Source organism: Bactrocera tryoni, chromosome 5 (assembly GCF_016617805.1).
Source record: "Bactrocera tryoni isolate S06 chromosome 5, CSIRO_BtryS06_freeze2, whole genome shotgun sequence".
Classification (NCBI taxonomy): domain Eukaryota; kingdom Metazoa; phylum Arthropoda; class Insecta; order Diptera; family Tephritidae; genus Bactrocera; species Bactrocera tryoni.
The window spans coordinates 12,577,864-12,600,059 of record NC_052503.1 but is presented as its reverse complement, the minus strand read 5'-3'; the positions used below and the strand labels follow the sequence as shown (position 1 = coordinate 12,600,059).

At 38.5% G+C, this 22,196-nt stretch overlaps 2 protein-coding genes across 3 annotated transcripts in view; one reads left to right on the top strand and one right to left on the bottom strand.

Annotated features, from left to right (window-relative positions):
* Positions 1 to 22,196, top strand: part of LOC120778928 (neurobeachin-like protein 1) — a 101,359-nt gene that overhangs the window by 23,530 nt on the left and 55,633 nt on the right. For both annotated transcript variants that reach the window (XM_040110973.1, XM_040110975.1), the window contains 2 exons: positions 3,133 to 3,282; positions 4,796 to 4,953. In XM_040110973.1, coding sequence (XP_039966907.1) covers positions 3,133 to 3,282; positions 4,796 to 4,953 — 308 coding nt within the window. The remainder of the gene's footprint in view (positions 1 to 3,132; positions 3,283 to 4,795; positions 4,954 to 22,196) is intronic.
* On the bottom strand, positions 13,863 to 14,968 carry LOC120778932 (larval cuticle protein A2B). The gene is made up of 3 exons (XM_040110979.1): positions 14,957 to 14,968; positions 14,555 to 14,797; positions 13,863 to 14,473 (listed from the first exon to the last, which is right to left on the bottom strand). Exons 1-3 carry the CDS (start codon positions 14,966 to 14,968, stop codon positions 14,129 to 14,131), a joined length of 600 nt encoding a protein of 199 aa, XP_039966913.1. The 3' UTR covers positions 13,863 to 14,128.

Sequence of the window (22,196 nt, the reverse complement as noted above, 5' to 3'; positions counted from 1 at the left end):
TTTTTCCCTATACCCAACAAAGTCGGATCGTTGAAAGCCCCTGTTGAGAGCCACTCGGCATTGCGCGGCGTGTAACAGGGGAAAGTGATTTTTTGCCACTTGCTGTCGGCAGTGCTGTTACCTCATCGTTGAACTTGAACTTTTGCGTTTTTCTGTTTTCTCATTTGTATTTAAATTTTTTTGCTTGTTTTTCTCCCATCTTTGTTTGGCGAAGTGATCGTCAAAGATTGCAATGTCTTGCCCATTTGCTTATGTTACGCCTGAGGGGAATCCGGTTTGTCTCATTATACTTTTGGAGGCTTTGTACGCCTTCTCCAAACACCTTTTATACCCAAGGATGGGAAGTCATACTATGGTATGGCAGCTTTTTAGCTTGGTATCAGGTTTTATGTATATACATATGTGTGGCAAAAAGCTTCCTTAAATGCAATTTATCCCGGCTTAGTCAAAAGGCTTTGCATATTCCCCCGATTTGAAATCGTTTTCTTCTTTGAAACCACAAACTACAAGGGAATGAACCTCTGAATTCAACGAAATCTCTTCACTCTACGTAGTATTATATGCATATTAAAGAAACCGAAAGTGAGAAAACAAGCGTCCTAAAATATAATTATGAACATCTCTAACTAACCATGAACCTCATTGTTAACTGAATAAGTAGTTAGATGGACGAGAGTCTACTAAAATTAATATTGTTATCCCTACAAATTGTATAGGAGGCTGTGCTTAGTCCTGTATTTTTAGAAGCTGGCACTTCCGTTTTAATGTTCCCGAAGTCCGAATTCAAGATTAACGGTAGAAGTTCATGATGCATATGCTCTAGTAACCTTGATATTAAGCTTCGATATATTCCTAAATAACTTACGTGATTTTAGAAGTGTTTAGTCTCATGCGACTCGTCTATCCACCTCTGTTAATGACGATTACATTGAAATGTTAGTAGAAAATCATAATGTTGGCATTAGAAAGATAGCAGAGTATCTAAACATATCTTATGGATCGACTCCACTCTTTTGGTTAAGGTTTTGAGTATGAGACACATTCTAGTATGATTGTGACTGACTTTTTGGCAAAACACGAAATGACTATGACCTTTTTCTATTTTCAAAAAATCGACCTCGGTTGGCAAACGCTTACTAATTGACATTTGGAGAGCAACATTAATTCGAACATAAAACAATGTTGTCCAACTAAATTCTAGTTACGGAAGCTTTCCGTCCAACCAAACATTTTGTATCGATTCGGTATGCGCGCGCAGTTAAGGCGTTAGGTGGGTTTCAGAGGTACAAAAAAGGGTATTGTTTACGATTTTTTTAATTACAAAAATTGTAATGAAAACAAAAAAAATCCTTCGTTCAATAGCTACATAATGTTATTTTAAAGATGTATACACAATTCGAACTAAATCGGTCTATAACTTTTCGAGTAATCGTGTCCACCGAGGGTCTATCTCTAAGAATTTTACTCGGATAGATTTAAAATTTTGGGAGAATATTTTAAACATATTGCACTATTTAATAAGACAAAAAACAAAAAAATGATGAATGAAATGAAAGAATGATTTTTTGAAATTTTCAAACCCACATAACCCCTTAAATAGACCAGTCCGAGTCAAATTTGATCTTGAGTGTATACCATAAAAAAAAAGTTACATTACACACAAATTTGAACGTCCTTAGTTATTTCCGTGCCTGCATCACTTGTTGCATACAGATTTATGTGTGATGGAGTCACGTGATTTGCACAAAAACAATTGACTCGTTTCCAACTGGATGCAGACAACTCCGACGTTTTAGTATTTTTGAAATTGAATTAAATGATTGTCTGTGCTTTTGTGCAGAGCATCGCTGCCGTGCCATCTATAGCAAATACTTCCACATATCCACACTCACACACACGTACATGTACACATGTTAAGTTATCTTCTGCTTTTGTGCATAACATTTTTCCGTCAGTCTCTTGACGCATGTAACCATCAAACATACATTTGTATAACATATTTACAATGTGTACACATTTATTGTTGTGCGTGTGTGTTTCCTAATTTCATGCATTGCAATCACTTGTCTGCGCATGCGTGCAAACCATGTGGGCTTTCCTCTTTCTTAATCACTTGCTTGCCGCTGTTACAATTGCTATTATGTTAGCTTGAGCGGTGTTGTTGTTATTTTTTGTTGTGTTATTGTTGTTGCAATTGCACGCTTGGCATGACATAACATTTGGTAATAGCAGCAAAATGCACTTAACTGCTTGTTGCGCATCAGATTGTTTGCAGATGATTCACTTGTCTCGTTTGTCAGCCGACAGTGTTGGGTTGTGGCCCCTGTCTGCGCCAACAAATGAGCGTAGATCATTGTCGCAATTAGCATAATTCGACAGTAAAAGATGCACGGCTGGTGGGTAGATTATTTGCATGTACATGTGTGCATGTCAGAAAATTTGCAAGTGAATGTGCTTGTTAATTGAACGCGTGGATTTGTGTATTCGACTTTTGGCGCGCCCTGCAGTAATATTCGAAAAATGCCGAACTGATGCCATGTTGTCTTTTAAGGAATATTGTGGAATTAATAATAGAATTCAGTGCTGTCATGTGTTGCAATAATAAACTTTGGAAATATATTGAGGAATGTTGTTTGGCTGGCGTGATATAAATGGCCATCCTCGTTACTTACGCAAGTTTGACTCTTCTGGGAACCGTTCTCAATTTGACCAATCCAAAGTCATTATAACTAGCTTCGAGCAAGAAGAAGTGATGGAACACAAGTACATCTGACCTCTTTCCTAAGATGAAAATTTCGTTTTGAGCAAAATCTAGTAAAAAAATAATTTTGGTTTATCGGAGTTATATCCAACTATCGATATTATTAAGTACATGTTGAACAGTCATAACTTCGGCGAACCATGAGAGAGACCTGAAACTGAGCACCTTAACAAATTTTGTGAAATGCTCAAAGCATATTTCTGATTTATAAGAGTCTATATGATCGATAATAGAATATATTAATTCATTTGGAAATGCATACTAATCTCATATCCTATTTAAATATTTTTCTCAATTTTTTTTTGATTTTTTATTCATTTCTATTATCAAGTATTTTAATTCACTCAGCGTCTTACATTCATTTCTTGCAGGTCAAACCTTTGCATGATGTGTATCAACGTGAAATCGAATTGAACCTTTGGGAGCCAATCAATCGTTATTGGGCTGAATGTTACGAGGCCTGTAAAGCAGCCTCGAAGAAACGCGGCACTTATCAAGCAGAAAACCGACGAATTTTCAATGTGAGTATTTAATTGTAAAACATAAAAAAACATTCAGTTTGTATGCTATAGTAGCCCATTTCCGACAAATGAGCGGCTTCTTGGGAGAAAAAGACGTGTGCAAAATTTCAGATCGTTATCTCAAAGGCTTAGGGCTTGGCGCTTCACAGAAGACAGACAGACGAACATGTCTAAATCTACTCAGCTCATCACGTTGATTATTTGTATATACATATAGTTGTATTTTAAAAGACCTCCGACGTCTCCTTGAACGAGTGAATCTTATAACGAAGTAACATAGGTTAGGTTAATCTAGTAGGCCAATAAGACACGCTTAGACCAGTTTTGGTCTTCTGCGATACCAGATAGAGTTCAGTTGCTAGGTCCAAGTGGAGTAGTCATCCTTTAGAATTGCTAGCTTTTCTCATACTTTCTTTCACGTTGCGCTTCCACAGCAGTTTACTGTCCAAGACTACCCCTAGGTACTTAGTGCGGTCCTTGAGAGAGAGTTGTGTCCCATTTTTCGAAGGAAACTTCCATAGAGAAATTTTGTGTTTTCTTGTGAACAAGCACATCCGTTCTTCAGGTTCAACCCCAGACCCGCTTGCGATGCCCACTTCTGGACTGTATTGAGACTGGTGATCATAATACTGCTAATGGTCTGCAGACACCTATGATTAAAATGGCAATGTCGTCCGCATATGCCACTATCTTAGTTTCATAGCAGCTTTTCAATCACTAATGTCCATAGAAACGGAGATAGCATTCCAAATTGTACTTGGACGTCTATAGACTTCCTTGGCCATTTTAGCGTCGTTCCATCCTGGTCTTATCCGTTCAGAGGTCAAAAGGCTTCTGCTCCAGCATTGTATAGCAGAATCAAGATCTATTGACTGAATACTGTTCAGAATAGATTCCGTAGAGACGTTGTTAAACGCTCCAGAAATATCCAGGAATGCTCCAAGAACGTATTCTTTATATTCAAGAGTTCTTTTGATATTAAATACCAGTGGATAGAGTGCAGTCTTTACTGATTTGCTCTTCGTATATGCGTGTTGTGCCTTGGACAAGCTTCTAAGAGATTTTCTATAGAAGCATCCCCAAAAATCGCGGAGTGGAGTGCCAATTCAATTTTATTCTCCGTAAAGTTGTATTCGAGAACGTTTGTCGCACTACATCCTTTGTAGCTAGGTCTAATCGTGTCCTTATAGCCTGAAAAACGCACACTGACTAGGTCTTCCAATGAGTCCTGGCAGTTGTCCGTCTACTCTCCGCTACTTTTTTCAATTAGACCGGGCGAGGCGGGACTTTTGGGTAAGATTTTCCTAAGTCCCGCCATCTCGTGGGTCTTTTCAAATTTAATAAAAAAGAAATAAAATAATTATCGGATTAAACTGAACGAAGTGGGCTGAAATGGCCTAAAATAAATTGAATTGTGTCTTTTCGAGAATCATCAAATTGAATTAGATAACATTAAAAACTAAATTTTATAATCTCAATTAACATTTTATTATCATCCATCGTCTTCTTACAGCAAAAAATCGTAATGCCTTGGAAGGTGCGACAAGTCGAGGAGATGACACGTCTGAATGCCGCTACGCTCGCGCAAAAGACCACAAATAGTCACATCAAGAAGCGCTGGAAGATGGCCAAACGTTTTTTGTACGGACCGCGTGGCCCATGGTTTACGGGGTAAGTGAAATGAGAAGCGCACGGGCGGGTCTAGTGCCAGCTAGTACAACATGTAGTGGGCAGCCGCAATTTGTCTGCCGTGCCTTGTGCACTCGAACGCGTCATGACATAATCACGACTAGCAGCGATCGTACGCCTTTCCCTTTTCACTTGCGATTTAATTGTGGAATGCACAGCGTATAACTGTGCTGCAAATTGTATTAAGTACTGTGCAGTTATAATTTCACTTTATGATTACTTACTTACCTTACTTTTGGCTGTCGCATTGTTGTGGCGTGCTGAATGTGCCAACGAACTACGGCGATTGTAAGACGAGTAATTAAGTTTTTATTTTTAGCTAAGCCACTGGATAAGACACAAACGAACTACGATTTTGCTAATGCGCTGACGGATTTTATGTGTCTCGTTTTCTTTGTTTTCATATATTTTCCTCTCATTTATTTGATTTTGTTTTTACTTTTAAATGGTATCTTTGCCTCGTCGCTCATTTCATTTCGAGTAATCAAGGTAATCAAAGTTTGATTCGTAGCAATTGCACCGGATTGAACGTGACGTCTTTAAATGATGTGCAGGCACACTGCGTTTAAATCGCTTTTATGAGAAATTAGGCAGCTCCGCGTTAAACTGAGCTTAAATTAAAACGTGTAATTGTGCTTTTAATATGATTTTCTCTTTATCTCCAGCGTCGTGGCGAGCACAGCCGCCATCACGGTATCGATTTACTTTCTAACTGAAATATAACTGTTATTATTTTTGCAATTTTTAATTAGGAATTCATGTGACACTCTCGCTGACGTTTTCGCCGCTGAGATTTATGTGATATCAGTTCGTTTTTGTTTTGCTCTTATGGTCTCAGTTTTAATTGGGTGGTGGTGGTGTCTGTCAATTCGGCTAGTTAGAAGGCCAATGCATTATGTGATCGTGATTACGGTACTTTAACGTTTAATTTTCTTAAGCTTAATTAATTTCACAGTACGATTAGTGACATTCGCGTTATACACGGTTTTTTTCACCAAGGGCTGTGCAATACGCAAGTGTATCGATTTTCTGGTTGATATGAAAGTCTTTCACGAAAATTCCTACAAAGTAAATGATACTTTTAAAGTTTCAAGGCCTTATACTCTTAATTTAACTTTTTAAGATTTGTTAAAATCTGAACAGGGTATATTAAGTTGGCAACGAAATTTGTATAACCCAGATAAAAACGTCGGAGACCCTATACAATATGTATACAAATTGATATTGTCAAGTTCTTGCATGGAAAACTTTTTTATTTCACAGTACGTATGTAGTTTGTCCGGAAAGTAATTGGACTGATTTTCTTCCACCGCGACTGTACTTCGAAGCGTGCGCGCACGGACTGGATAGACTTGTAGAGGGCGTTCCTAGCTAACGAACGAGCGGCTGGTCAGTTGTCTTCGAGCACCTTGAGAATCAGGACAAACATTTTCGCGCGACATGTTTCTGTGAGTGATGCAACCCGAGAATGCAACGTTCGTTAACGCAGAGGTACGCGATTAAATTTTGTGTGAAACTTGGTAAATCTGCGACAGAGACGTTTGATATGATCAAGCAGGCTTCCCAAATATTGCTTTAGCAAGAAGTGGTGTGTTTCGGTGGCACCAGACCGTTTTGGGGAAGAGATTGCTGATGAATGCTCATTGCCTTTTTGGACATCAAAGGCATCGTCCACAATGTATTTGTTCCTCCTGAACACACCGTCAACGCCAAGTTTTACGTGGAAGTCCTCAATAGACTCAAACAAAGGATCAATCAGAACGACAACGCCCTGACTCGCGCCACCTTTCTTGTGAACAGCTACCTAACAAAGGCCGGTATTCCAACGCTTCCCCAGCCGCCCTACAGCCCAGATATGGCCCCCGGACTTTTTTAGTTTCCTTGCCTGAAAAGACCGATGAAAGTCAAGCATTTTGAGATGACCGAGGGGATCCAAGCAGCATGCACCTCGGCTCTCAAGGCTATTCCAGAGAATGCCTTCCATGACGCCTTCAATGTTTGAAAATCGCGCTGGCAGCGCTGCATCGACGCAGAAGGAGCCTATTTTAGAAGTTTGTAAAGAATTGTAACGATTGGTTCAATAAATTTTTTAAATCGACTCAGTCCTATTACTTTCCGGACAAACCCTGTATATCTTCATGAAAATTTGTGTTTGTTATAGTGTTAGGCAACGCTACAACCTCTGCACAAATTTTTCAGAACGGGTTACTATAGCATATACATATATAGCTGCCATGCAAACTGAACGATCAGAATAAAGGTCTTGTATGGAAAACATTTGTATTTGTGAAGATATTACAGGGGGCAACTGAAGTTAACGTTTTTCTGGTTTTATTTACCTACATTCCTATATATTATTTATATTTCTCATTTACTTCGATTAACCATGTAAGTCAGTGTCTTTCGATAAACTTGTATGAAGATTTCACATTCATTCGACCACAATTCGCCTCCTATTTGTCTTATTACTCTCTTACAACACATTGAAGATCCCTCGCTTTGTGATTCGAATACTCTTTAGGCATAAAATTCAAATTTTCATTTGATTTTGGTCAATAGGTATAAAACTTATCTCTATTAACATTGAATAATTAATAAATTTTCGCATTAAAATTATATATTTGAGAAACCACTTATGCAAAACACCTTCGCATTTTCATTGACATTGTGCACGCTGCGCATGCGTGCAAGCCGGACTCTTAGAACGGTCACTATCAAGACATTTTCGCTGCGACAAGTGTCCTCGACTATCGAAATCGAGTTCTTAGCCGAGTAAAATATCAATAGCCGCTTGACATATTTGACAAACTCACACAAATTAAAATATCGCATGCTTTTTTCATCAACACATAAGTAATTGCGTGCGCGTGTGTGTGTGTGAGTGCGCAACGCATGCGTGCCGAAATCCGTTTTGCTGCGACCGGTGGGGCGCGTCCACTAATTGCTTGCCGTATTTATAAAAAAAAATAAAATAATTCGATTGCCACATTTGCATAAGCAAAAATAAATTTAAAAAACAACAACAACTATTGCACTTGATCTAATTTAACCGGACAGACAAGCAAATGAAACGCAATGCGACACTCAAGCCAGTTGTCGTTTGAGACAAATTTTTTGATTTTCTTATTTATTACGACTCATTAGGTGCTCAATATTTATTTATTGTCTCTTTGCCTTAAATGTACATATGTATGTGTGTGTGCATTTGAGTTTCTTATTCTTCATTGCGTATTGCAAATGCACACAGCTGTTAATTGACTTGTAATCGATGTTTTGATTTGCCGACACCTTGAAAACGATTTCATTAACAAATGTGAGTTATTTTGAATGCCAATTGGACTGCTTTGAGGCTGCTTTACAATTGCTACGGTAAGGAATTAATGAATTGTAATTATACCGGTATTTTAGTAGAATTCAGTTAGTAGTCAGCGATTATGGTTATTACTTAATAATTAGTAGCAATAATTAACTTTATTTCTTGTCTAATGTATTTTCCATTGAAGGGTGATCCATTTCGAGGTTCCCTACATTTTTAAAGAAAAACACAGAAATTTCAAATTGAATGGGGTATGTTTATTATCATTCGAAAGAACATTCTTTGGCATTTATTTTTTGAAGATTATCTCTCTCAAATGTTGGCCGCGACTATTTCTCAGATGATCCATCCGTTGACTCCATTTTTCGAAGACTCGTTCGAGCGTTTCGACTGGCAACTAACGACTGACCACGGTCGATGTTTTACTCCAAGGCCTGAATCATAGCATAGTCCGCATTGTCCGCATAGACTTTAGATTTTGCATATCCCCACAGGAAAAAGTTTATTATCTTGGTGGCCAATAGACCGGCCGCAAAGGAGAAATTATTCGATCATTGAAGTGTTTTCTTAATAAATCCATTGATTGATGCGATGTGTGGAAAGTGGCGCCGTCTTGTTGAAATGTCACCTAGATCACGAACTTTAATCATAGGCATCAAACAATCGCTTATCATAACGCGATAACCGTTGCTATTAACGGATGCGTTCTCACCGGCATCATCTTTGAAAAAAATGAACCGATAATTCCACTTTCCCACAAACCACACCAAACCGTTATTTGTTCTAGATAAAATGGCTTATTTATCGCTGAACAAAATTTGGTTAGAAAAAGCCGGATCTTCTTGGAATTTTTCAATGACCCCTAGAGCGAAGCGATGTTACTTGGGAAGGTCGAGCGGCTTCAGTTCTTCCACAAGCTGTATTTTGTGTACGTTTTCAATTTACGATCTCGACGTAAAATGCGCCAAGTCGTTCCATATGTCAGTCCGAGTTGCTGCGAATGGCGCCGAATCGACTCTCTACGAGCTTCGTTACACTCTCAGCTACGGCTGCTATAATTTGCTAGACATGATCTATTCGATCGAATATTATCCAATAATGAATACTGAGTCTCAAAATGGGTGATGGTGTTGCGAATAGTACGCTCAGTAGTCCGATTATAACTTGAACGAAGCGCGCGAAACACATTCTTACAGAGCGTGAATTTTCTTAATAAAGTTGAACAATTTGAAAACGTTGTTCAGGCGTGGGTCCTTCCATGTCGAAATAGCAAACAATATTGAACAAAAATGACACTTCGACTCGACTCACGCGTGATCCATCAAAAAAAGGCTTTTGAAATAAGTACCTCTACTTGGATTACACCTTATAATTATTTTCGAAAAATTAGTCATTTGAAAATACTCATTTTTTTGTCTTCGAAAATCGGTCTTACAGCTCTGTTGCACAACTCAGTACCAGAAAAGCTACTATATCTTTAAATTTTTTCGAAAAAATAGTACATGTCGCTAACATCCCACTAGATCAACGCAGAACAGTAAACTCTGATTGGTACATAACATTTTGTTGCACAGTTTTCTCATCAGGGAAATCATCACGACAATGCGAGTTCTCACACATCGACCAAAAACATCGATTTCATAGTGCCTAGTCACCAAACGACTTCTTTTTATTCCCGTTCGTAAAAATGAAAGAAGAGAAGCGGTTAATGCGTTCAGAAGGCATGTCTTGGATACACCTCAATCAGAGTGGCAGAAGTGCTTTGACAATTGGTTCAAACGCATGCAAAAGTTTCCAGACCTAATGAAGAATATTTTGAAAAATAATAATGACTAATATTTGTTTTTGTTCTCTAAACCCGAATTATAAAAGGCAACCCACGTATATATACTTAAAAGGTGTCCGACGTTTTTTTATATCCCTGTTGTAGGTATAATATGTATATAATAATATATATATGTTATATTAAAAATAGTTGGATGCTTACCGATTTTTGTTTTTCCTAAATTTTGCTTACATACTATATACCAGCGTTCACTGTTTACGCACATATATACCTATACTTATGTATATATATTTAAATTTGCAATAAAATTGTTATTACTTCACTTCATCTGAAACTTCAGTTGTCCACACCCAATCAACTTGTAGATCACCACCGAAAATTGCACCAAATACATACAAACACGCATGTTTATATACATATGTAAGTAGGCTTACACTGAAAGTGCATTAGCTGATGTAATATCCGCCGAAATTTTCCAATTTTTATTTGAAGCATATTTTGTGCTGCGTTGACTGGTCACATGGGTGCCACAACGGGCTGTACTAGTAAATGTCAACATACTCATAAATCTAATAAAATATTATGAAATGTTTGCAATTCTTTACTTAATGTATTATATATTTATATCGTATAGCACACATATGCAAATATGTGCGTAAGCTGAATGTGTAAGTAAAATAGCGCTGGCGTTGGTGCAACTGTGTAAGAATTTATTGCAATAAATTCAACTCTATTTAAATAAAATTTTTGGCGATGTGGTAATTCTGTGGTAATATAATTATATTAATTAATGCTTCTACGGAAAGTTTCGGAGGAGTTTTCTTGAATATCTTATACTGCCACATATTTTGTGATATTTTTCGATAGACTGTTATATTTATTTGTTTCAAAAATTAACAGAACGTCCCGGACATCGGTTATTGAAAGTATTGCCAGTTAAATTTGTGTCAGCATATTTCATTTATTATTCTATTTTAAATACAAAATATTAGGAAAACAAAATTGATGTTTTTGTTTTTATTAGTTCTTCACGATTTTCTCAAAATTTCGATAATTTCTTTTATAATAATTTCTCTGTTAAAATGTACCTATCAAATAAGTCGAACTATACTACAAAGAATAATGGGGCCGCAACTATTTTTTATAAATATATCTTTACCACAAGATCTATGTAAAAAAATTGCCTAAAATTAAAATACAGCTACAATATTTTTAGAAGCTTTTTTATGAAAATCTATGTCTTCCTATAATCTTCCATGGTGGAATCTCAAGTATCGACAGATTATCCCCTCGCTTCTTAGGCGTTTTATTTCAATGCCCGTTAGTGCCAATGGAAGGCAGAAAATATGACATCCCAGAACTTTCAGCCTTAATCTCCCGAAGTCGGTTCCAAGATAACTTTTGACTTTGAGTTTAGTTGGTGTTTTCATGTTTGTAAATTCTTTTGAATATTTCGGTTGACAGTAGTGACGTTTAATTCGTATATTTGTTTTACTGAGTAGAGTTATAATGATTCGTTTGATAACTTGTGTCCATTTTCAAGGTAATTTCATGATGTCACTCTTATTCTCTCGTCTCTATTAGCCAAAAATCCCTAACAATCGAATTTTACATGCTTCTTTTGAGGCCAACATAATCATTCATCGTAGACAGAAACATGTGTAATCCCTTGGTGCCAACTCTAAACAATTGAGTGGACGGACAAACACTCCAACCAAGTTTTCGGTGCTTCTGGCGAGTTACTACCGATGTGTGTGAGCTGGCGTTGAGCAACATACTTCATACGTACCAATTGTTGACACTATAGTTTGAACTAAGAATTTGACTATAGAGGCACACAATTACAGAGCAGAACCCTCCTGAAAATTAATCCTTGCGTGGCCACAAATAGCTCAGATTCGATGACGACCTTTGCTGCGCGTATTACTTCGAGATCTTAAATTGAAAATGTACAAAATACAACTTGTCCAAAACAGAAGCCGCTCAACCTACTCAAGTCTATGGGCTTTTTGAAAAGTTCCAAGAAAATCCGCCGTTTTCGTGCCAAATTTTGTTCAGCGATGAGGCTCATTCCTGGCCTAATGGGTATGTACACAAGCAAATTTGTCGCATTTGGCACGAAGAGCAACCTAAAAAGATTCAAGAGCTGCCATTTCATCCAGAAAAAATAACGGTTTGGTGTGTTTGTGCTATCATGGTGGAATCATCGGTCCATATTTCTTCCAAAATTATGCTGTTGGGAACATAACTGTCTATGGCGACTGTTATCGCGCTACGAAAACCGACTATTCAAAGTATTTATTGAGGGAACACTTCGGTGAGCAGTTAATTTCGCGTGTTTGGACGGTCGATTGGCCACCACAATTGTGTGATAACACACCTTTAGACTTTTTCCTGTGCGGATATGTAAATTCTAAAGTCTATGCGAACAATCAAGCATCGATTCAGACCTTGGAGCAAAACATGACGCGTGTCATTCGCCAGTTATTAGTCGAAATGATCGAACGAGTCATCGAAAACTTGGACTCAACGGATGGATCGTCTGAGAAGTAGCCGCGGCCAACATTTCTAAAGAGATAATCTTCAAAAACTAAATGCCAAATAATGTTCTTTCGAATGATCATAAACATCACCCATTAAATTTGAAGTTTCTGCAATTTACTTTAAAAAAGTAAAAAACCTCAAAATTGATCACCTTTTAGTACCAAGACCAGTGTTCATGAACACTATTCGCGTTTCAGCCAGCTGGTTTGTCCTGTTTGTCTTATCGATGAAAAACTAAAATACCAAGTATTTTCTCTTTTCTGATGCTCATCTATGAAGTGAAAACAATACTGAGTCAAGCAATCGCCAAATTTTCTGATTTGTTTTTTAGCACGTTTTAAACACATTATCTATCTAGCGCCATATAGCGATTGCACTTATGCAACGCGAGCAATAGATCACTAAAGCCATCTATTGAAGATATCTATTTTTTAACTAAATCTTATATAAAATATAAAACGACAAATCGTCAAATTAGTTCTTCCTAATAACTGTTTAAGGGCTCTTTCATCAGTAATGCTCCTGAGATGATTGCTCACGTGATCATGAGTGGTTGAGTGAAATCTGTAAACATTTTACATAACCTGTAATGTTCTATTTAACATGCATGTTCTGACTATTGGTTTATGTTCTCCAAGTTAAGTAGATTTCTTTTTTTGATTAACTTGTTTTGTAAATTAAAAGAAAGTTGTTTTTTTGTTTTGAAATTGCATACTTTGATACACTTTATTCGGTTTACATATGAGTATTAACATACAATAATTGTAATGTAGGTATTTATCGCGGTCAAACAGCCTTAAAATAACTAATAAAAAACGAGAATTGTAACGAATAACGAAGATAATATTTTAGTATGAAGAAGATGGTAAAGCGCGTGAATGTACATATGTATGAAATATTGAGATATTTGAACATATATAAATATTTATAGAGATATAATAACAAGCCAACGAGATTAACATATAATAATAAAAAGCATTTAGCAAAGTGCCACGTAGTCAACGTCCTTCGGCTGGGAGACTCCAACAGTGTGCAGCAGAGAGTGGAGACCAACTGAAGTGCGAATTCGAAGTGCGTATGTATGTATGTGATTGAGAGTGTGTGTGTTAGCTACGACTACCACCACTACTACTACTATTACGGTTGTTCTTACGGTATTTGTTAAAACGTTTACAGTAGAATTCCGTCTGCTGCCGTGCGAGAACACTTCAAACCCGGATGCACTTTGCGGCATACTACCGTTAGGCGGAGCAAATGCCAATGCTTTTGTTTTGTTGGACGGTTTGTCTGTTTGTTTGGTGGTTTTGTTGGCTTGCAGAGGGCTACGAGTAATGTTGTAATGTGTAATGTTGTTGTTGTTGTCATTCATTCAATCATGGGGTGATGGCAGCGGCAAGAGGTCGGCAACGGCAATACTTCACATTTTCTCATATGTGAATTGACTAAGTGTAGTATATTTGTTGTGCTTGTTGTTGTTGAAGAGCTGTTTTCCTTAAACATGCAGCACACGTCTAACCGTGGTAGATGGGTGCAGCAAGTGGTCCGTGAGCAAGCGCTGGCAATCCTGGCAAGGCGGCCAAAGCTGGCAAGGCTGGCAGAGCTGGGATGGCTGGAATGGCCTTCGCAACGACTGGTGCGTGCAAAAGCGGAGCTGGAGCTAGAATCTTGGCAACTGGGGCGACGGCCTTAACGGCGAGAGGTTCGCGGCGAACGATTGCGTTAAAGCCGTGCACTGGATCGGCGGCGTATTCGACAATGCGACGTGTGCCATCAGGCTCAATGAGCGAGTAGGCGCCCTGCACCACATCACCGCTGCGTTGTTCCTGTTGGCTCTTCACATCACCGGTAGAACCATCCTGGTGGGGAGGTGACAAAAAGCGGAAGTTCAACGGTTAATAAGCCAACTGCGTCGGTTTTTACGCGGCACTCATACTCACATGTACGTCATAGCTGAAGCTGTATTGTGGATTGGGGTCGTATGGCTCGGGAGCGGCCACCTTGGCGACGGCAAGTGGCGCGGCGTACTTGGTGATGGCGGGCAGCACAGGCGTAGCGATCTTCGTCAAAGCTGGCAGTGCAGGCAAGGCGGGCAAAGCAGGCAACGCCAGACCGGGGTAACCGGCACCTGGCAGGACAGCGACGGCGCTGGCGGCGGCCACCAAAGCGCTGATAATGATCAACTGCAAATAGAAGAAAAGTGTCAACAAGTGTTAACTTTCTGTTCTAAGCAGCAGCAGCGGCAGCAGCCAGTTGCTTGGACAGGAGTTGTGCAATTTTGCTAATCCTTCGGCGAAGGTGCGTGCGTGAGCACACACACACCCACAAGCAGACACACTTGCCTTTTGTACCATGATTGCTTGACTGTTGCGTTTGACAAATGAAATTACTCTGTGGTTCTATGCAAGATCAGCAATTGCTTTATATAGGCGCAGCAGCTAGCCGATTTTGCTGCCACTTCGCAGAAAATGTGTGCATTGAAATTTACGCCCGCTTGTACTTGCCATGTGGCTGATGCAAGCGACGAACAACAGTGCAGAAAACAACAACAATTCCAACAACAACACAAAATTTATACAAATCTTTATGCAAAAGTGAGAAAAAAGTGCCAGACAACAGCAGCAACAACAAGAGAACACAAAGGCGTATTAGACGCATAGAAAAAATGTATCTTTGAACGAAATTAAAATAATTCATTTTTCGTCGTTGTGGTGACGGCAACAGCGACGGCGGTGACGGCGGAGCGCTTGCTGAATGCTGTGCGCGCTGAGTGGTGCTGAGCGCGGAGGCGGCGGTGGCCACGTTCGCGATTTAGGCATAGGTTAGGCGCTTATGCGCTTAGGCCTATAACAACGCCACTGCAACGAATGCGGCACAGCAATAACAACATCGCTGACAACAGCAGTAATGAAAAATAAGAACAGCAAATGGCAAGAGCACGCATGCCGCCAAGAAACAAGCCCCACACACACCCATCTCGTAACTGGTGCACTGTCTCAGTCTCAGCTTCAGCGGCTTGGCGGCTTGCTGGCTTAGCGGCGCAGTGTGTTGCATGCCCCACAGGCGTCGCCCAAGTACACATACAATGGGCACTGTATACGCACGCGTTTGCGCATGCCATTTTTCAGCCGCGGCGAGGTGGCAGGGCATTTTTTGCCAGCGCCGCCACTCCATAGGCCAGTTGCCGTACAGTACGTAATGCACAATTTAGGCCTATTAAGCCACCACTGCGGCAGATCGAACGCGTGTCGGACAAGTCGAGTAGTGGACAAAATACTAACGATTAAAAAATGCAAATACTAGCGCACGCTTACACACACTTACACACACAAACACACATACTCATACACAAACATATGTACATTCATACACATGCAGGTAGGCCGTTAGTTGCATGCATTTCGTTGGCGGCTCCTTTCGTTGTCACTGATTGCGGCCGCTTTGGCTGCACCCCTCAATGCTGGCGGCTGGCGGCTTCCGCCTTAAATGCTCGCCTTTAATTGACAAATTTAACTTAGCATTTCGTTTCGGTGTTAATTTAAAAGCAAAAGTCCCTAAAATCACGCAATGCTTTAAGTATTCTACATAAACTGCTTTAGTAAAAATCGTGCCGGTAATTAGTTTTATGCTTCGTGTCACTTAAGTGCCGCGAATGTGGTTAGAAATGACACGAGGTGTGCCGCTGTGCATAACGAAATCAATAAATAACTATGCATCTGTTCCACAGCGGTTAAAATAATTTAATTAACATCTTAATCTAAAAGCTTTGATAAAAGTTCTTCCTTCGGTCGTAAGAGGAAAAGCATTTTGCAAGATAATTTAAAATAGTTCTTTGACCCTGTTTAACTATGACTTCACTTTTGATATTATCAAACTAATTTCAGACTTAGGAGAAAATTACTCTCACCACCAGAAGAAAACGTTGGAGAGCGTGATAAGCTTGTCTGTCCATAATAATGTATTTAAAGATCGAAAAATGAATTAATGTTGCCAATGATGATTTCCAGGTACTTGATGCCATATTTTATTCCAGATTTCCCTAAGCTTAGTATACCCTGAACATTATATATTAAGTTTGTCTCGAAGTTTGTAACACCCAGTAGGAAGCGTCGGAGACCCTATAAAGTATATATATAAACGATCAGTATGTCGAGCTGAGTCGATTTAGCCATGTCCGTCTGTCTGTCCGTTTGTCTGTCTGTATATATACGAACTAGTCCCTCAGTTTTTAAGATATCGTTTTGAAATTTTGCAAACGTTATTTTCTCTACAAGAAGCTGCTCATTTGTTGGAACGGCCGATATCGGACCACTATAACATATAGCTGCCATACAAACTGAACAATCGGAATCAAATGCTTGTATGGAAATTTTTCACATTTTACAAGATATATTCACGAAATTTGTGTATATGTTATTTTCTAAGGCAACAATGTAATCTCCGAAGGAGTTGCTTATATTTGTTAACTATAGTACATATGCGCAGCTGCCATACAAACTGAACACATAGTTACTAACAGAAATGCACCTGTGAAGGGTATTTAGCTTCGGTGCAACCGAAGTTAACGTTTTTTCTTGTTTTTTTATATTATTATTTTTCTGAAACCAAAATGATTTATTTTCTATACAAACAAAGATTGGCAATACTTTACCAAGAAGTTCAAGGCTACCCTTAACAGTAAGGCTGAGTGGATTGATTCCACTCTCGAGCTACTGCTTCAGTATAGTGTAATCAAGTGGTACACTGACGGCTCGAAAAGTTGGAGGGAATTGGTGCAGGAGTCGCAGGACCACCCACCAAACTCTCCATATCAATGGGAAGTTTTCCGAGCATATATCAAGCAGAGGTCTTTGCCATAAGTCAATGCGTAGAGATAAACCTCCAACGCAACTATCGTAATGAACGTATAACCATGCTTAACGACAGTCAAGCGGCACTTGAAGCGATCTCTGCCTACGAAATTAAAGCTGCTGGCGCAGGAGTGTAGAGAACGGCTGAACGGTTTATCGAAATGTAACCAAGTTACAAAGGTATTGCCGAACGAACTGGTTGATGAGCTTCCCGGCTCCGCAGCATCCACTAACATGGTTGTACCTGAAACATTCATCGCGGTGGGTCCTCATATCATAAAAGAGTTGCTTTGCAAGAAAGAAGGAGTATTGGGCAGAGGTAATGACAACAACTCCAATGCATGCGTCATGCCAAGCTGCTAGTGGGTAGTCACAACTTCAGCAGGTTTAAATATGTAATCAACCTTCCAAGGAACAAACTCAGGCCACTTGTCGCATTCTGCACTGACCACTGTAAGCTTAAATCATCTATAACATTGGCACAGCGTCTTGTGCAAATTGCTGGTTCTGCTATCGGGAACCTGAAACTCCAGAACACGTACTAATTGACGGTGTATCAGTCTGCAGACGCAAGATAAAAGCCCTTGGATTAATGTTTCCAAATAGGAATTACATCGCCGCATTAGCACCTAACAGTATATTGGAACTTTTCAATATGTAAGTACTAAGTGGGTCGTTGTGACGTAAGAAAGAGCACAATAGACCTTAGGTTGCGGTACAATCCTCTATCTATTTATCTTATCTTATCTTAAGGCAGGTAATGAACCAAGAAATGTTCAAGATTTTGTTTTTGGAAACAGTGACTGGAAATCGCCGTGTTGGCATCAGAGAAATAGCAGAGGATCTTAACTTCTCTTATATGTATATCGGCTTAACACATTTTGGGTAATTTTTTGTGTATGAAACGCGTCATTTCTAGACTCCTGCCTGAATCTTTTGCAAAATTCATTAACTCTTCACTAATAGTGACGAGACGCGTGTTTATGACTATAACGTCGAAACTTCAAAAATTAATCAAAACCGAAAAAACCTCGTCAAAATCGGTCAAAACTCAAGGAGCTTATCGTTTTCTTTAATTACCGTAGTATGTTTTACCATGAATTGGTTCCACAAGGCCTAACGGTTAATAAAGAATACTACATAACTGTTTTAAGGCATCTACGTGAAGCAATTCGTCGTAAACCACCAGATTTATGGACGGAAAATTTATTGAGATTTCATCACAATAATATTGCAGCATTGTTGTGGCTGAATTTTTGACAAATACAAAACGAAAGTCATCTCTCAGCTGCCTTACACGCCAGATTTGCCTCCCTGTGAAAAACTAAAAAACGTTTCGGGGAACGCGCCAAAGCTAAACCATTAAAAGTCATTCGCTGAAGTCACTGATGGCCAGCCCGACCAAGGCTAATAGCAAAATCATGGAAAATTGGATGAAACTTTTGCACAAAAGAACATGTCTTCAGTCCGGCTATAATTTGATCAAATGGTATTACTCGCGCACTTCGCCTTCTGTTACTTGTTTGAATTACTTTTTTAAGTTTATCCGAATTAAAGCGCATTTTTAGCTAAAATGCTGCTCTTTTAAATATGTGTTGCATGCATTTTTTTCGAAAATATGCTTTTATTCTCCAAATATCGTTAATTTGTTTGCACATGTGCGTGTGCGCAAACGTCAATTTTGCTTTCAATTAGCTGCCTGAATATTTCGCACAATTTTTTTCCAAGCAATTGCTTGTCTGCTCACTGCTTTGTAATGTTTAACATAAATAAATATATTTTTTTCTTTTGGCAAAAAGTATTGAAATTCGCTTGTTGCCAGCGATTACGTTGTTGTCAACATTTTGCCGTCTTATTTTTTGTTGCAACATGCACTTGCATAGGTAAATAAGCGAATACATACATACTATATGTATATAACCAAGTGTCTGGATACATTGTTGTAATAGCAAGAGTATCATATGAACGGTGGTATAAATATGTATGCTTGAGGCAATTTTCTTGGCATGCCACTTGTGCGAATGCAATTAGATTCCAACTGACAGTTTAACAACGAAATCCACCATAAATTGCCACTGAGTAGTGCTTGAATTTATATTGCAGAATTTGGTGATATCAATTATTTGTGACGAATTCCAATAAGATTACTTCCCCGATCAATTTCAAAATGCTCATGTAATTTATGCTAAAAATAGAAAGGATCACCGATTTCAATTCGGGTTTCTTAATTGAAGCTCACACAGTTGTCACATGTCATAAGTGCTGTAGTTGCTTTATTTATGCTATAAAAAGATAATCTTCACCACTCTAATATGGGCGTCTAAGAGTTATATAAAGGGTGATCCATTTTGAGGTATCCTACTTTTTTAAAGAAAAAACACAGAAACTTCAAATTTAATGGAGAATGTTGATTATCCTCGGAATAACATTCTTTGGCATTTATTTTATGAAGATTATCTCTTTCAAATGTTGGCTGAGGCTACGTCCAAATTTTCGATGACTCGTTAGAGCATTTAGACTTTAGACTTTACATATTTCCACAGGAAAAAGTCTAACAGTGCGATTTCACACAATCTTGGTGTCCAATCGACTGACCCAAAACGTGAAATTATCCTCTTAACGAAGTGTTCTCTCCATAAATCAATTGACTGATGCAGTTACGTCCTCACCGGCATCATGTTTGAAGAAATATGGACCGATGATACCAACACACCAAACCGTTTTGTTTTGGTTGAAATGGAGGCTCTTTAATATCTTCAGGTTGCTCTTCGTCCCTAATGCGGCAATTTTGCTTGTTTACATACCCATTGAGACAGAAATGAGCCTCATCAATGAACAAAATTTGGCCCGAAAACGTTGGTTCTTCTTGGAACTTTTCAAGAGCCAATAGAGCGAAGCGATGCAGCATTTTATACGCTTTCAATTTAAGTCTCGTCAGTCCTAGTTTCTGCGAACGCCGCCGAATCGGCTTTCCAGGGTCTTCGTGTACACTCTAAGCTCCGGCTGCTATATGTATTTTTTTCAATGCGTGCTGGACGAGGTACATTCGGTCGAATGTTATCCAATACTGAATAAATTCAATAATAAATAATGAATCCGAAATGCTACATAATGTGAAAGAAAAATTTACCTACCAAAATAGGAGTCTCCACATATTTGTTTATACCGAAAGCACTGCTAGTGGTTTGAACAGCTGATATAGTTTGTTCATTTTGCCACTTTCGAATCGAAGGACGGTCTTAAAAAACTCCATAAATGTTCTCATTGGTTCAATTCAATTCAAAATTCAAGGTAAAAATTATTATAAAAATAATTCAAAACATTGTGATCTAGAAAGCAATATCAACTGTATAAGTTGATACTAGGGTGGCCCAATAATAACTAAATCTACAAAAGAAAAACTAAAATTCTGGAAAAATGCCGAATTATTACTTAATATAAATTTCATCCATGGATTCTCCAACTTCTTTAACCTGTCTGAAAAATCTTTTTTCTGGAGGTAGACCTCCATGTCACTTATGTCTTTCTCATTCGGCTCAAATTTTTCCTCGGCGAGTGACTTTTTCAAGTTTCGAAACAAGAAAGAAGTCGCACGAAGTCAAATCTGAATGAAACGTTGTTATAGTGGATGAGCACTTTGGTTGTTTTTCTGTATAATCGAGTAATGTGACAGATTTGGCCTTAGGTAGTCGATGTAGTAATGATTTCCAAAAATCGGGGCCATTCTTTATCTGACCGATAAACAAGTCTTCGCATTCTTGAGAACAGATTCGGCGAAGTGGATCCATGACACAAAATTTCGCTTAAAACAACATTAAATACCGCTATGAAGTGGTTCGCTTGTTGCTCAAAGTGAGCAATTTCGGCAAAGATTGCACCGACATCTTTACCATACCCAATATATATGTGCAACATATGCACCAGGTGCTATTTTGAGATCCATCCAAAAACAATCACCGACAGATTTTACTCTTTTTCCATTCCATTTTGAAACCTGCGAACACAACCGCTTCCACAAACGGTGGAGATAAAGCTACGAGTCCGATTCTGAAATCCGATCTGAATATACAAAAATACTACCCGATAGTAAACTTCACTTATGATAGTTGGTCTATATGGCGATAGAGCAAAGCCATCATTTAACTGCCCTCGTTAAAACCAAAAATGCATGTTTCGATTTACAGTACAATAAAATCACTTTAAATAAAAAATATATAAATATTTGGTTTAATACTTATCACTTTGGCCATTTTTATATTAAGTTTGTGACGAAGTTTGTAGAATGTATATATAAATGAACAGCGTGACGAGCTAATTTGATTGAGGTTTGTACGTCTGCCTCTCCTTCAGTCCGTCCGTCTGTTCGTCCGTCAATCCACATGTGTCTGTATATATGCGATCTAGTTACTCAGTTTAAAGATATCATCGCCAATATTGGTCTACTGCAGCATATATCTGCCATACAAACTGGTATACTCACAAAATTTGGCATGGAGATTTGTCGAAGGCAACTGTGTACGCTCCCAAGAAATTGTTTACATCGAACTATCATAGCATATAACTGCCATACAAATTGATCGACCAAATTAGGTATGAAAAAGGTTTTAATTTAATAAGATATCTTCACGATATCCATACAAACAAACCAATCAAAATCAAGTTCATATAAGAATACTTTAACCTGTGAAGCGTATTTTATTGTTTTTTTTTTTTTTGTTTTTGGGAATTAAAA

Excerpts from the sequence above, each read along its gene's own strand:
- LOC120778932 (XM_040110979.1), bottom strand. Across the intron at positions 14,474-14,554 it reads GCTTCAGCTATGACGTACAT|GATGGTTCTACCGGTGATGT; the intron begins GTGAGTATGAGT and ends CCTCCCCACCAG.